The sequence below is a fragment of the Chlorocebus sabaeus genome, chromosome 12 (assembly GCF_047675955.1).
Source record: "Chlorocebus sabaeus isolate Y175 chromosome 12, mChlSab1.0.hap1, whole genome shotgun sequence".
Classification (NCBI taxonomy): domain Eukaryota; kingdom Metazoa; phylum Chordata; class Mammalia; order Primates; family Cercopithecidae; genus Chlorocebus; species Chlorocebus sabaeus.
In genome coordinates this window covers 91,250,932-91,266,586 of record NC_132915.1, presented here as the reverse complement: position 1 = coordinate 91,266,586, position 15,655 = coordinate 91,250,932, and the positions used below count along the sequence as shown (strand labels likewise).

Here is a 15,655-nt window from a genome sequence, read left to right as displayed (position 1 = left end):
TCACTGCAAGCTCCGCCTCCCAGGTTCACACCATTCTCCTGCCTCAGCCTCCCAAGCAGCTGGGACTACAGGCGCCTGCCGCCACGCTGGCTAATTTTTTTGCATTTTTAGTAGAGATGGGGTTTCACTGTGTTAGCCAGGATGGTCTTGATCTCCTGACCTCGTGATCCACCTGCCTCGGCCTCCCAAAGTGCTGGGATTACAGGTGTGAGCCACTGTGCCCGGCCCACAATTTTTTTTTTAATCAACTTGGTTTCTTTTTCTGCCCAACATAAGATGCTTAAAACAATGACATCAAAAGTTCCAAAAATAGAGTGTGGTTTGCACTTGGTTGAGCAGTGACTCACCTTCAGCCAAAAAAAAAAAAAAAAAAAAAAAAAACTGAAGTCTGCCAGTGTACTAAAGCCAGAGGAGTCCGTATGTTAAATTTGTCTATTAAATATCTGCATGCATGCAAAAGGGTTGGCAAGCTCCCAGAGAGCTACATATTTCACCATACGTCTTTCCATTTCAGATAGCTTGTTTCTGTCAGTTTCATCAGCAAAGCACTGGACAAAACTCGCTAGGCATTCCAGAAAAGCCACCAAATAGTTTTTTGTCTCCTTCTATGTCAGGTTTTAACACATCTGGCACACTCCTTACAAAACGCCACACTTTCTTTCTCCTCCTCCTTACCAAGCTGCCTCCCTGAGTCATTTTGGGAGGATAAGGTGAAAGAATTTATCAGCTTTGGTTCACTTACTACCTCTGCCTACTACTGCTGCCATCAATTTTCTTTTGATGATTTTATATATATATATACCTATATATATTAATATATAACCAAAATATACCAAAATATATAATCAAAATATACCAGTGATATTTTGAAGATACATCATCAAAATAATATATCTTATTATATATTATTATACCAGTGATATTTTTTTCCTCTAGTTCTGCTCACATCTATTTTCTCTCACAGTAATCCAACATATGACAACAGAAGGAACAGCTCATCTGAAAAGAAAAGGACTTTTTCCATTTTTAATTACTCACAGAATTTCTTTAATAAACAATTTAGTTCCTAGGTAATAGATTGTTTTTAATTTAAATATATTCATGTTGAAATAGCAAAATAAAAATAATAGTTCCTGAGGTGTTTCATGTGGGTAAGGAACTCTTTTCATCCTGGAATTCTCATCTAATTAAAAGAGCCCTTGGCTATGTGACCCTGGGCCAGTAATGAGCCTCTCTGAGCTACATCAGTAAACCAAGCTAACATCATCCTACAGGGCTGCCAGGAAAGTTAAACGAAACATTTACAAAATGGCCATGCGTAGCCATAGCAGTGGCTCAATAACAGGTAACTCCTTTTTCTCCCCAACTTCCCTCTGTGTTGTAGTCTAAAGAATATTATCGGGCCAGGCGCAGTGGCTCACACCTGTAACCCCAGAACTTTGGGAAGCCGAGGCAGGATCACAAGGTCAGGAGTTCAAAACCAGCCTGGCCAACATGGTGAAACCCCGTCTCTACTCAGGAGGCTGAGGCAGGAGAATCGCTTGAACCAGGGAGGTAGAGGTTGCAGTGAGCTGAGATTGCACCACTCCACTCCAGCCTAGGTGAGACACCGTCTCAAAAAATAAAAGAATATTATCTCAGACCAAAAAATATTTTGTATCATTATCAACTTGAAGACCAAAGTAATACTTGTGAGGTCCATTGTAGTTTAATAAGAATATAAAGATTGACCTATTTTTAAAAACACAGCAGAATCCAAATAATTAGATATAAAAGACACACAAGATAAGGAGGTGGGGTGTGCTAGGAACTAAGTAACTTCAGGAATTTTAAATATGCTGTTTTATTTAATCCATGCTGAAAAGCCTACATATTCTTAGCCTGAATTTAAAGATAAGAAAAGCAAAGCCAGGGGACTTATATGACAAATTCTCACATCTCCTTAACTAGCAGAATCCAGCCCGGAACCTGGCTGTCTGACTTGGACAACTGTCCTCTTAGCACACACACTCTCTTTCTAGTCCTTCATGCAGATAGTAAGCTGACTCACCCACACTGAGCTCACACCCCAAACCACAACAAGACATACCTTTTCTTTAGTGCACGAAAGTTCACTCTCAGCCTCTGCCAGGAGTCGGTCAGCTTCCCTGAGCTCTGAGCGACGTTTCAGAAGAGTCTTCTCAATGCACTCAATTTCATCTACAATATCTTCATGATGTTTGAGTGATTTTTCTATTTCTAATTCAGTCATAAGACTCTCAACATTTCCATCAATGAAGTCCCTAAAAAATAATAAACACACCCATTAAAAAATTGTAAATGTAGACAATATAGGTACTTGTAGCCTAACTACTAAAAAGATCTACAATGATTTTCTAATTTTATATGAGAATAGATAAGAAAGACTGCTACATTTGATTCTGTTCAAGGTCTATGTTTACGATTTTATTAAACATGGAATTCTTATTGGCAATAAATGCATAATATGTAAAATGCATGACATGGAATTGTTTGCCCTTTTAAATATAACAACAAAGATTATTGTGTTGTCATCTCTTGACCAAGAAAATGTTGATACTTCTATTCTCTTGAGGTACAAAAATAAAGCAAACCACTACCACAATATTCATCCATTCCCTCAAAACTATCCTTCAAGGGCAGTTTATAGGCTGCCCTGAAGACTACCTGATTTTGTGATTTATTCCATTCGGCTAAAGTAAAACTCTGGTGACAACATTTGACATATCAAAAACCGTGACACACAATTCAATATCTTAAGGCTAACATGACAAAATTATTTAAAAATTAGATTATCTATCACTGCATGACAGAAAAATATGAAAATAAATTCAACATTTAACAGATTCTTTCTCTTTAAATGAAGGCATACATATGATTTTTACTTTTTTCTTGGAACATTTTTGTGTTATCCAAACTTCCTAGAATAGTATTTATTACACTTTTACAACTATGAAAAGAAGTGGCGATCCTACCACCCTATCACCTCCCTCCAAAATACCTCAGAATAAAAAAATTCCACTCCCCAATGTGTATACCCACAAAAATAACAGATACAACCATCTGCCTAACCTTCAAACGTCTAGCCCCTATCTTTTAGGTGTGGCCCTTGCTTTCACTTGCCAAGACTGTTAGTCACATGTCTGCTACCAGATGGAAGCAACCACGTCTTTCTTACTTGTGTCCTCTGCAGGCCTCCCTACCACCCTGGGGTCTGGGCCAGTCTGGGTTAAATGGCAAAAACTGGGGAACTGTCATAATTCATGGACTTCTGCAACAGATAGGCTTTTGCATAATTAACCCAATCAACAGATGTTGCATTCACTAAGTGATCCTATGACAGGTGATGGGACACAGAGATGGAGGTCCAGCTACTGCCTTCAAGGAGCTCCTGGGCTCCACACAACATTGTGTGAACAGTGCTATGACCAAGGTTGCTAACCTTCAATTGTGGGCACCTGAGAAGAAATAGGCTTTTAATGAGGAAAAAAAAGAGAGGGGATCTCTGACCTTTATTTTGAAGACAGGTTGGAGTTAGGCAGGGGGGTCAGCAGGCAGAAGACAGTACAAGCAAAGGTGTAGAGGCAGGAGAAAACGTGGTGTTCAGGGAAACCACAGGAAAGCAGTGAGCCAGACCCAACACTGTGATAAAAGAAAAAGACAGGTAGGTTTCAGATGGAGAAGGGCCGTGTATATTCTGATGGTACTGAGAATCACATGGGAAAGTGGAACAGTCAGATTTGCAGTGTGTCAAGATACAGTGTAGACCAAGAGAGAAGACATGGAAGGCCAGTGTGGAAACTATTACAATCGCTAGGATGAGAGTAATTAAAAGCTAGAGAAGGGGAGATGACAGAAAGGGACCAGTTTGAGAGCTCTCTGGATGCAGTCACCAGGATTTAGAGACCAACTGGAAACATAGGAGAGTAACGGAAGAGAAAGAGTTGAGAACCCCTGCCATATTTTTAGCTAGGGTAACTGGAGAGGGGAAATGGTTATACCACTCTTCAAGAGGGACTACAAGAAGAACTGATTTATATTATTGGCCAAAAGAACTCAGAACTGTATTGCTCAATGTGGTACTCAATATGTGGCTATTAAATTAATTGAAATTAAATTTTGTTCCTCAGCTCCATCAGCCACATTTCAAGTGCTCAACAGCCACATTGAGCTTGTGGTTACTGTTTTGGACAGAAGATCAAGAACATTCCAAGATTACAGAAAGTTCTATTCGACAGCATTAATGAACTAATATCGCATTTGTCTGAATTATAAAAAATATATTAATTACTTTTGCTGTTGACGTTTCTGGACAGTTCTATGTAATTCTTCTACTTCACGCTCTAAGCTTTTCTTCTCTTGCAAAAGATCATCAATATTATGATGCAGTTCTTCCATTTCTTTCTCGGACTGCCGCTTGGATGCTCTCATCCACCGTTCTTCCTGCTGCTTTGATTTTAAATGCTGCATTATGTCTTCCAATCTAGAAACTTCATTCTCCTGAATGAAGAAGGGGAAAAATGCAGAGCTGAAACATCACAGGATGTTTCCTCTCTTTCCTGCCAAAAGCTGAAATTAACTCTGGTTAAAGTAGTATCAATGACCCAAAAAATGATGGTAGATTATAAGGCTTTGGTATAAAAAGTTAAATGTCACAGATGAAATTGATGGACAAATAGAACCTTTAATTTTTCAAACAGTCTGACTATGATTGAGAAACATTCGCCAAGCCTCTTGTGGATAACCTCTGCCTCCAAAGAGTTCGGTGTCTAGCACAGAAGACTTTCTAGACAGAAGTCTCTCCCTCCTCTGGACACATGGGAGAAACGTTTTCTGAGAAGCCTGCCCAGAAGAAGAGGTGTTTTGCCTGGGTTTTGAAGAATGAATGAAAGAGGAAAGACCTAGGCTGAAGAGTAACATATGCAAACGTAGGGAAGTATAAAAGTACACCTGAGAAACTATATAAACGGCCGGGTAAGCTTGGAGAGTAAAAGAACCAGTTTAAGAGATTATCAATAAATGCTGAATAGAAAGAAATTGTTACAAATTACAACGTGCAAGAAAAAACTTTAAGAGAATACGAGTGACTACTATAGTTAAACTTGTAAATGCACACAGACCCTCTAAAACTAGTCTGACTTATTACAATGGTACTGGTGGACTTGATATGTGTCCTAGTTTATCTTCCACTCAATCTGCCAAGAGAGGAAGGAAAAAACAAAGGCTCCAGGTGTTCTGAGTCTGAAGGAGGAGCTTAGATTGTATTTTATTTCTCTAGAACCAAAAAAATCAGAAAGTAATCTAATGAGGCTGGGCGCAGTGGCTCATGCCTGTAATCCCAGCACTTTGGGAGGTCGAGGCAGGCGATGACTCAAGGTCAGGAGTTCGAGACCAGCCTGGCCAACATAGTGAAACCCCGTCTCTGCTAAAAATATAAAAATTAGCCGGGCATGCTGGTGGGTGCCTCTAATCCCAGTTACTCGGGAGGCTGAGGCAGGAGAATCGCTTGAACCCAGGAGGCGGAAGTTGCAGTGAGCCAAGATTGTGCCACTGCACTCCAGCCTGGGCGACAGAGAGAAAGTCTGTCTCAAAAAAAAAAAGAAAAAAGAAAAACAAAGTAATCTAGTGATTAGGAAATAATTATTTCTTAGAATCTAGCCTAAGAATAAGAGATACAGTAAGAATTTAGGTCAGCTACAGTACCTACAAATATAGAAATGTTGTACAGTCATTAAAATACTGTTTAAAGACATTTATACAGTCAAATGCTTATAACATTTATAACATGGGCAAATGCTTATAACATTAAGTAGGAAAAACAGAATACAAAATATTATGTACAATAAAATATAAACTATGAAAATAAATAATAAATCCCACCACCTAGAGATAATCCCCACCAAAACCTTATCCTCATCAAAATATAAACTATGAAAATAAAAAATAAATAAATCCTACCACCTAGAGATAATCCCCACCAAAACCTTATTGTATGCTGTCCATACCTGTGTGCATACACGTGCACATACATGTATGTGTATACACTCATATTATACATATGTGTATGTGTACAAGTACAGGCACTAGTAAGTGAATATATACATACACATTAATATAACACCTGTCAATAGAAAAATATATAAGCTTTATAAAAATGGTAAACTTCTGGACTGAAAACATTTATTAAATGGCTAACCCAGGTTTGTAGATTGGCCTGAGACCCTAACTCCTGTACATGGTATTTTTGTTTTTTTGGTTTTCATTTTTTGCTGTTACCGGGGCTGGCCTTGAGTTCCTGGGCTCAAGCAAACCTCTTGTCTCAGTCTCCTGAGTAGCTCAGACTATAGGCACACACCATTGCTTTTAGAAGAGAAATTTTAGTAAGAGAATGCTTGCACAGTTCTAAACATCAGCCTTACAAACACACCTTTGCCATATAATCCAGTCATAAACAGGTCAACTCATTAAGTATATACCCTTATCAGTCACCCATGGAAGCAGTGTGGAAAGAGAGTTGTATGTCTTTCCACTTACTAAGTTATGGTGTTCAGGGACGTTGCAATGCAGCACACCCATAGGGATGAAGGGGATTGAGAAGTTGTGGGGTGGAGGCCCATACACCATGGGGGCCCCAGCAGGAGGTGGGCCATAAACAACAGTGCCAGGGGTGAGAGGTCGGCTATTGTTTGGCAAGGGAGGAGGTGGTGCATACAGGGCTATGCCCTGGGGTACAGGAGAACCATCAGGAAGCACAGTATACATCATGTATCCAGGAGGAGGCACAAATGGGGGTTCTTCTTGGTCATCCAGCTCACTCTCTTCCTGACTATCTCCTCCACTGTCTGCATCTTCAAAGAAATAAACAGAAGAGTTTATTAAACAAAAGAGTGTTTTACCCCCATGGTTTACCAGGTAAACAAATTTAGTAGAGAACAGCAGCATTTAAGCCAAGATACTGGAGATGTGAGAATAAAACTGAAAAAAAGGTCAAAACTACTTTTGAAAAGCAGCTCAAAACATGGATTCAAAGTATTTTCTATGGCTGATACTTGAGTTTTTCTTAAGTTTATCTGTTGGTTTGTTTCTGCATTCATTAATTTATTCATTAATTTATTAAGTGACCATCTGGGTATCTAATTCATGCTACATACAAGATCTCACAGCACTCAGTGTTTACCACTGTCATGACATTTAACACTCTCCAATGTGATAGCTTACTAACTTATCTGCCCTAAAACCAGAAAATATGTTTGCTGATCACTGACAACAGAGAACCTAGAACACAGGCACACAATAAACACTCAATAAACACTTCCTGGCCACATGCGTGGCTCATGCTTGTAATCCCAGCACTTTGAGAGGCCGCGGCAGGTGGATCACTTGATGTCAGGAGTTGGAGACCAGTCTGTCTAATATGGTGAAACCCCCATCTCTACTAAAAATACAAAAATTAGCCAGGCATGGTGGTGCACGCCTGTAATCCCAGCTACTCGGGAGACTGAAGCAGGAGAGAGAATCACTTGAACCCGGGAGGCAGAGGTTGCAGTGAGCCAAGATGGTGCCACTGCACTCTAGCCCGGTGACAGAGCGCGACTCCATCTCAAAAAAAAAAAAGTTTCTGAATGAACAAATTCTCAGAAGGTCATATTCACATTTTACAGATTAACAGTTTCAGAAGCTAAATAATTAGCCGAAGACCACACAGCTAATAAGTGAAAAAGATTTACTCAGGTCTGACTCTTCCCCCAGAGCTTTGGAAGACAGACCCATAACACTTCATTTTAGGAAGGTGAGATTAATGCCATGATGCACAGACACAAGACACCATGCTCCAGTACAGTCAAAGAGGCTGCTTAGTCAGCCTGGGTGAAGCAGGGTGGAAGAAAGCTCCATTCAGGAGCATTGTTTGAGGACCTAGGTCTTGCTGAAGGATAAGTAGGCAGCAGCATGGGAAGGGAAGGAGGAAGGACATTCCAGACAGGGTTTAAAATGACGAGAAGAGGTCACTGGCCAAGACCAGATCACAGAAGACCTTATGGAGCTAGCTAAGGAGTCTGGACTGTGACTTAGGGATTTCAGGGAATCAATAAAAGGTTATTAAACGGGCAAGAGAAATGCAACTTTCCTATGTGATTTGACTTACCTCTATTTGGAAACAATTTATGTAACCCACTCCTGATGGGAGAATAAACCCAGTATCCTGAGGCAGGGGGAGGTCCACTGCCTTCCTTCCCATCCTGCTGCCCAGGGCATGGTTTTCTAACAGGAGTTGAGGCTGTGTACTTAAGGCCAACACCAGAGTCCTTGGTGGCCTGGGAACTATGGCTGGAAACCTAAAACAAATGACAGCAAAGCACACTATCTATTACAAACAGAAAGGCTGATTTTAAGAAATGTCAAAGTCTAGAGCAAAGTTGAGATGTAGCAAGGTTGAGAAAGAACTTGGTTTCTTTTCATTATCCTTATTTTTCACAGAAGTGAGGTGATTACACAGTCACATAAACTGCAGTTCCATACACAATTCAGTTTATTAACATCCCTCTGGACTTGATCGACATGGCAGTGTCAGGGAAGCCAGGCAGAAAGGAGGGCTGTGTGGGTAATGGCTGGGGTCACATCAGACTGGTCTGTGAAAGTGAAGGGCTCAAAGTGTGGTGAAAGCAACCAAATTAATGTCTATTTATCCTTTCAAAAGCCATTTTAAAACACCCATCTCCTATCCTCTCTTTTGGTACAATGTTCTAGAAATCACAAGTCCTTGGCCATACCAAAATGGAAAAAGCATGTTATCTGGTAGTTTGGGTTAATTTCATGCAGCAACTCCCCAAGAGACAGAAACGAAAGTAAGTTCTCCATAGTGATCAGACTCCTGGGTGTCAGCCTCTGTTCTCTCTGTAGTAATTTTTCCTAGTGGTTTTTTGTTTTGTTTTGTTTTTAACCTCATCCTTAATGGCCCAGCAACTGAGGCAAAGGAAACCTGTGAACTTCGAAGAAATCTGGGGACACCAGTCTTCTGTTGTCCTGGGAGCTTGGCATGGCTTTAAAGCTCTACTCTGCTACCCTCTTTCTCCTTCCCAGTCTGTAGGTACATCCTCTAAACCTTCACCCAGCTCAGGCTTATATGTTTTGCTCTAATTTATACTGCTTCCACCTGCAACTCTGGTTGTATCAAGGAGTTGGCTTCCTTTAGGATTGCTGGGAGAATCTAAGATTCTGCTCTTCAGGGGTCTGGTTAAGTCTACACAGCCCTGGGATCCTAGTGTGTCTGAGCTGCTTCTCCCTGACTATTGCTCATCGGCTGATTCTAGCAGGATGGCACCAGGCCCCCCTCTGTTTTGGATGAATATAGCCTACAGTCTTCTCCTCACTTCCCACATTCAGGTCCCAGGCTCTGACCGTTTCTCTTTAACATCTTTTAATCTCATCTCCTCTTTCCCAGATCCACTGATCTAGCTCTGGCTTCTACTCTTTACCTCAATCAGTTCAAAGAGCCCCACGGAAAGCTCACCCTACCACAAGTATAGTCTCTGTACTAGCCAGAATATTATTCCTAAACTACAGCTCTGATCATTTTAGTACACAACCCATTTCCCATGGCCTATATAATTAAGTGTAAGAGAGTCTAAGGCCCTTTAAAAAAAGCATGACCTCAGGCCAGGCACAGTGATGGTTCATGCCTGTAATCCCAGCACTTTGGGAGGCCGAGGTGGGCAAATCACCTGAGGTCAGGAGTTTGAGACCAGCCTGGCCAACATGGCAAAACCCTGTCTCTACTAAAAATGTAAAAATTAGCCAGGCATGGTGGCGCGTGCCTATAATCCCAGCTATTCAGGAGGCTAACACAGGAGAACTGCTTGAACCCAGGAGGCGGAGGCTGCAGGGAGCCGAGATCACACCACTGCACTCCAGCCTGGGGGACACAGCAAGACTCCACCTCAAAAAAAAAAAAAAAAAAAAAAAAAAAGGCATCACCCCAATCTACTTTTCAGCCTCATCTGACACTGCTCCTATAAATCCTCTAGTCCCACAAAGCTACTTGTCTTTGCTAAGCCAATAACTCTCCTATTCCACACAAGCTGTTTCCTCCCTCCTAAAAGTCCATCGCTCACTGCTTGTTAAGTGCTGACTCCACACCACTGCTTGAGAAGCATTCCTTCCTGAACTTCCCATCAGATGAATCCTTAACATCTCTCTGCAACTAGAAAATACAGGTCAGGTCTGTTGTCACCATTTTGCAATTATGCTGGCATGGCCAATGAGCTCTTTGAGAGCAGGGGCTTTATCATTCAATGTGATGCCTCACCACTGCCTACCACTTGGCCTAGGCTTCAGTAAGCACTGAATGAATGTTTGTTAAAAGGACATGAAATCCAGGTGCCTTTTTTTCTGTCAGAGGTTCTGCACAATTCTATGCCCATTTCAGCAGGCTCTCTGGGCTCAAATCACCTTTTCCCCTTATAGTATCCTCATTCAAGGACCTTAACACATACCACCTGAGTATGAACAGCCAACTGTCACCTTCCCCAAGAAAGCCCTATTTTCATCTCAAATATTAAAAACACTACAGAACCTCAATACACGGCTTAGCATAGAAATGTCATTTTTGGTACCTGCTCATAAATTTGGGGAAGGGGACAATGTCACACTTTCTTCAAGAAAATTCACTATACATTCCCAACACCACAGAATTCCTACTTTTGATGATGGTGGTGGTGGCATAAAGTACCAATAGCCTCGTCTTTTGAAAGGATCTGCCATGCTGCTGATGTAATCATTCTGATAAGAAACTTCACGTCGAAGTTCAGCAATTTCTTCTAAAACATTTTCAAAGCCTCCTTTGTTGTCTGTAAAGAAAAGTCATTCTATGAAATTGATATGAAATCATTTACTTCCTTTCTTTTTCAAAATATAAAAGAGATTCCATGAGAGCCAATTAATTTTATCAGTTCCTCAAAGCTGACTTTCAGTCTGCTCTTTGGTAAATAAAAAAAAAAAAAAGCAAATAAACTGATTTGTAAACATTATTTCTTTTGAAATTACAAATACAAAGCTCTCTTTTTTTTTTATTTTGAGACAGAGTCTTACTGTCATCCAGTCTGGAGGGCAGTGGCCCAATCTTGGCTCACTGCAACCTCCCCCTCCCAGGTTCAGGTGATTCTCCTGCCTCAGCTTCCTGAGTAGCTAGGTTTACAGGTGCCCACCTCCACGCCCGGCTAATATTTGTATTTTTTAGTAGAGACAGGGTTTCACCATGTTGGCCAGGATGGTCTCGAACTCCTAACCTCAAGCGATCCACCCGTCGTGGCCTCCCAAAGTGCTAGGATTATAGGCGTGAGCCACTGCGCCCGGCCACAAATACGAAACTCCTGTCTTGGCAACCAAGTCCCCCAGTAACACACTTACAGAAAATACTTTTAAAATTATCTGATTTTACTTATTAAGCGAATTACCACAGCTCTCTAAATCAAGCATGGAATTGATTTGTAACAGTTAAAGGTAAAAAACAAACAAGATGATTTAATTTTACAACTACAAAACCACTGCCAAAAATCAAAGCCCAATCCTTTACCAGTTCCGGTGAGGTCTAGTACATTCTGCAGCCTTGCAATCTCTATCCTTTGTCGTTCCATTGTCTCTTTCAGTTTCTCAATTTCTAGGACCTGTGAGTTTGATCCAGTACCTACACCTGTTTTCTCCATCCCAAGTCGAAACTATTTTAAAAAAATCACACAAAGTTGCCAATGAATTCATTCTTTCCCAAACACATTTATCCTTTCAACTTGATTATGATTCTATATTTATTTACACTTTCTCAGTGAGGAAACTGCATTACTTAGAAACTGCACCAAGCCTGGCACACAGTAGAGGATAAAGTACTGATTAACTATTGACTGCACTTCAGAATTCTTTGAGACATCACCTACAGTAATTTTGTCTTTTAGGAACTGATAAGAATCTGATAAAGGGGAGGTCTCTGGGTACCAACACTGACCTGCTCCTCCTTCTGCCTGAGGAGATTCTGCAGGAGTTCGATCTCAGCTTCTGCTCGGGTCAGATCCCTGGCTGCTTGTGCTGCCTTTCTGCTGAACCTCTCTGCTTCCTGCAACTCCTACTGGGACAGAGATATGAGAAAGGCACCACTGCTATCACAGGTTGTTTTCTTCATTTCTTCCTCTTGGATTGATTCCTCTGCTTTCATCACATTGCCGACCAGGCTGTTCATAAAAACGCACACCCAAGCCCCACCTTCTCCTGTGTTGTTCCCATTGTTGGGCTGCCTGCCCAGCCCCCAACCCCAAGGTGCGACATCAGAAAGAGCAAAGGCTTTTTTACTTTTGTACTTTTACTACAGTCTTCCATGATTATGTCTCTCTGGGCTCTCATCATTAGATATTTTTGTCTCCTATGATCTGCTATCTTAATCTTATTAGCATTTGCATCCTATAAAGCATGGTAACAGCCATTAGCTCAGTAAGGAGTCATACTATGAAGTAACATTTTCACATGACTGCACAAGATGAAAAATTTGAGATTCAGAGGGATTATATGACAATCCTTCAAGAACCCTTGTCCAGGTAGATATTGACAGCTACCTCCCTAGGCAGATCCTTACACGTAAAGGTAGGGATAGTATGTTTATTTGATGATTCCTTTCAGGGCTCAGTAGAATGCAGGATCCATGGCAGCACAAAATAAATTATTGGGGGTTGTTGTGGGGGGATTATAATCTGTAGGTCTTAAGAAAAACAGACAACTTTACAACTTTACAGTGGTTTGTAAAATAACCAATGTTTATAACAAGATCAATAATACAAGTTGCCACATTTTTTGACAGCAGCATCACTGATGGAAACCTGTTCTGTACATGTGAACTCACCTCTGCTCGCTCCTGGTTAATTTTCATAACAGTTCCATGAAGGGATTTCAGCTGGTCTTTGGCAATGGTGAGCTCAGCTGTGGCTAGCTTATCAGAGGTGGCCACGGCTTTCTTCAGTTTTTTCAGTTCTTTATCTAAACCAAAAAATTGCTCCTGAGATTTGGCATCTTCAAGTTTCTTCTAAAATAAAAGAAACATTAATTAAACTGATAAATTATTTGGCAGGAATGAATTCAGATGTAAGCTCCAGGAGGGTAGGGACTCTGTTCACTGCTGCCTAGAACAATACTTGATACACAGGAGGTACTCCACATATATCCACTGAATAAATAATAGATCTCAAAACTGTGAGAAACTTGAACTAGGTCTTCTTGGTCAAGAATCTTAGTGGTCATAACTTCTTCCATTTACTGGAAAAACATTTCCTGGCACTACCACCAAGGCATGGATGAACCTGCCTTTGAAATCAGGCCCTGGGCATAGGGTGTTAGTAAAGGAATTTGGCTTTTTTTTTTTTTTTTTGAGACGGGTCTCACTATGTCACCCAGGCCGGAGTGCAGTGGCCGGATCTCAGCTCACTGCAAGCTCCGCCTCCCGTGTTCACGCCATTCTCCTGCCTCAGCCTCCCGAGTAGCTGGGACTACAGGCGCCGCCATCACGCCCGGCTAATTTTTTTGTATTTTTTTAGTAGAGTTGGGGTTTCACCGTGTTAGCCAGGATGGTCTCGATCTCCTGACCTCGTGATCCGCCCGTCTTGGCCTCCCAAAGTGCTGGGATTACAGGCTTGAGCCACCGCGCCCGGCCTGAATTTGGCATTTTTGAGCAACTGAAAGGAGAAGCACAGTGAGAAAAGGAGAGATCTAAATAGAGGCAAATCACATAGGCCTCGTAGGCTTAAGAATTTTGGCCTTACTCCTAAGAACAAAGGAAGCTACTGGAGGGGAGACTGATTATAGCCACTTGACATTTTAGAAAGAGCATCTTAGCAGCTCTGGAGAGCAGGGTCATGAGTAGAAGTGACAGATCGATCAGACAGCCACAGCAGTCATCCAGAAGAGAGATGATGACAGCACAAGTGTCTAGCATCAGAGAAGGAAAAAGGTCATATATTCCAGATACATTTTAGAGACGGATTCAACAGGACTTGGAAACTGATGGCTTCTCAGTGAAGGATAAAGCAAGTCATTCACTGAGGCTGGGAGAAAGCAGACGGCAGGTGTGAGGATGAGAAGGTGTGAAACAGTGAGGCATGGGAGAGGAAGATCACCACAGGAAAGGGTCATATTGTCCATTTGAGATTGGTAACTATAAGTTTTTAATGACACCACTATACTGGATGGGTGACTTTTTTCTCCAGGAACACCCAGTGTAAGTGCAGGCCCAAAGAAAGCAGAGAGCTTCAGTTTTGTCAGTGAAATAAAACAGTAGAAAAGGACAAGGGACTTGAGGATATTTGTAGAGAAAAAAAAAAAGTTATAGCTGATAGACCACAAAATTTAAGTTGGACAAGTAAGAAAGTAAAGACAAGGGCTTAACAGACAGCAAAGGTGGGGGTGAGGCTATTGAACTGGAAGCTCAATAAGGTTGAGAAATTTTTAGTGTGTGGATGCCAGCAAGATAAGCGGTTATGATCAGAGCAAGACACTTCAGTTTGTGATTTCAGAGGTGGGTGCAATTTTTAAACTTGACAAAGTCCAGAATGTGACAATGGGAGTAGATGGTGAGGTGGAATGGAGAAAAGCCATCAAAGAGAGGCAGGGGTATTAGAAAGGATGATGAGGAGTTTAAAAGTAACTTTCCATGGATGTGTCCAATTGGACAAGAGGTTTCAAAGGAGTCAAACTCCTCCCAATATCATTTGTTAAGTACCACCTAATTAACTCGAAAGTCACTCCTTACATTCTCAATTCTCTTGTTTCCATCTACCATGACACCTGGTCTTAGGTTCTTGATTCAATGACATGCATCCAGGTCCCACCCAGGTCAGGTTCAGCACTGTGCCAGCAATGCAGCCAGAGGTGACTACAGATCGCACCCGTCTCAGCTGACCTAGCTGCCAGTGGGCAGAACACTGCCAGCAGGTACTTATGTGTCTCATTTTCCAAGCCTTCCCTACCTTTTTCTCTAACTCTCGGAGTTGGGCCAGAATTCTCTCCTTCTCTTCATCAGCTTCCTGAAGTTGGAGATCTGTAAGGCCTTGGATTTCCTCCATACTTTTTAGATTTTCTTGCAAATAGTGAATTTCATTCTCCAGTTGCTGGATTCTCGCTTCATGTTGTCTCTTATCAAAATTAATCTGTGAAGAAATAAGATTTCAAGAATGATTTTTAGGCAAAATATGTTTTAAGAAAAATTAAAACTTTTTATGAATTATCACCCATTTTACTATAGGCTGTAACTTATTTACTAACGAGTTGTCAGGAATGGTTTTATCTTGAACGATCTCTAGGAGTCATTTGAATGTTTGCCTCTTCATTAAAATCATCACATCAAAAAATACCAGATTCTGGCAACACACCATACTCTAGGAACGTGGCATTATTTACCTGCCTATTATAAAATAACTTGCCTTTGCTTCCAAATCAAGGAAAATACAATGTCACAAACAAGCCTGACTTTGACATAATAACCACATTCAGGGTTGAGTTTTAGTCACACCCAGCTTGACTTGTTATAAGTGAAAATAACAATTATGTTGTATTTACATGACAAAGGAAGCATTGTAATTTGCTGAAAAACATTAATATTTGCCAAACACTT

General features: G+C 41.1%; 1 protein-coding gene across 8 annotated transcripts in view; it reads right to left on the bottom strand.

Moving 5' to 3' along the window:
• CNTRL (centriolin) overlaps positions 1-15,655 on the bottom strand; it is a 96,655-nt gene that overhangs the window by 21,175 nt on the left and 59,825 nt on the right. For all 8 annotated transcript variants that reach the window (XR_012094871.1, XM_007968214.3, XM_037984461.2 and 5 more), the window contains 9 exons: positions 15,012-15,191; positions 12,896-13,075; positions 12,011-12,127; positions 11,588-11,729; positions 10,714-10,862; positions 8,162-8,351; positions 6,553-6,866; positions 4,310-4,518; positions 2,090-2,282 (listed from right to left, as the gene is read on the bottom strand). Coding sequence is in view for 7 of the 8 variants with exons in the window: in XM_007968214.3 (XP_007966405.3) it covers positions 2,090-2,282; positions 4,310-4,518; positions 6,553-6,866; positions 8,162-8,351; positions 10,714-10,862; positions 11,588-11,729; positions 12,011-12,127; positions 12,896-13,075; positions 15,012-15,191 (1,674 nt within the window). In the remaining variant the exon portion in view is untranslated. The remainder of the gene's footprint in view (positions 1-2,089; positions 2,283-4,309; positions 4,519-6,552; positions 6,867-8,161; positions 8,352-10,713; positions 10,863-11,587; positions 11,730-12,010; positions 12,128-12,895; positions 13,076-15,011; positions 15,192-15,655) is intronic.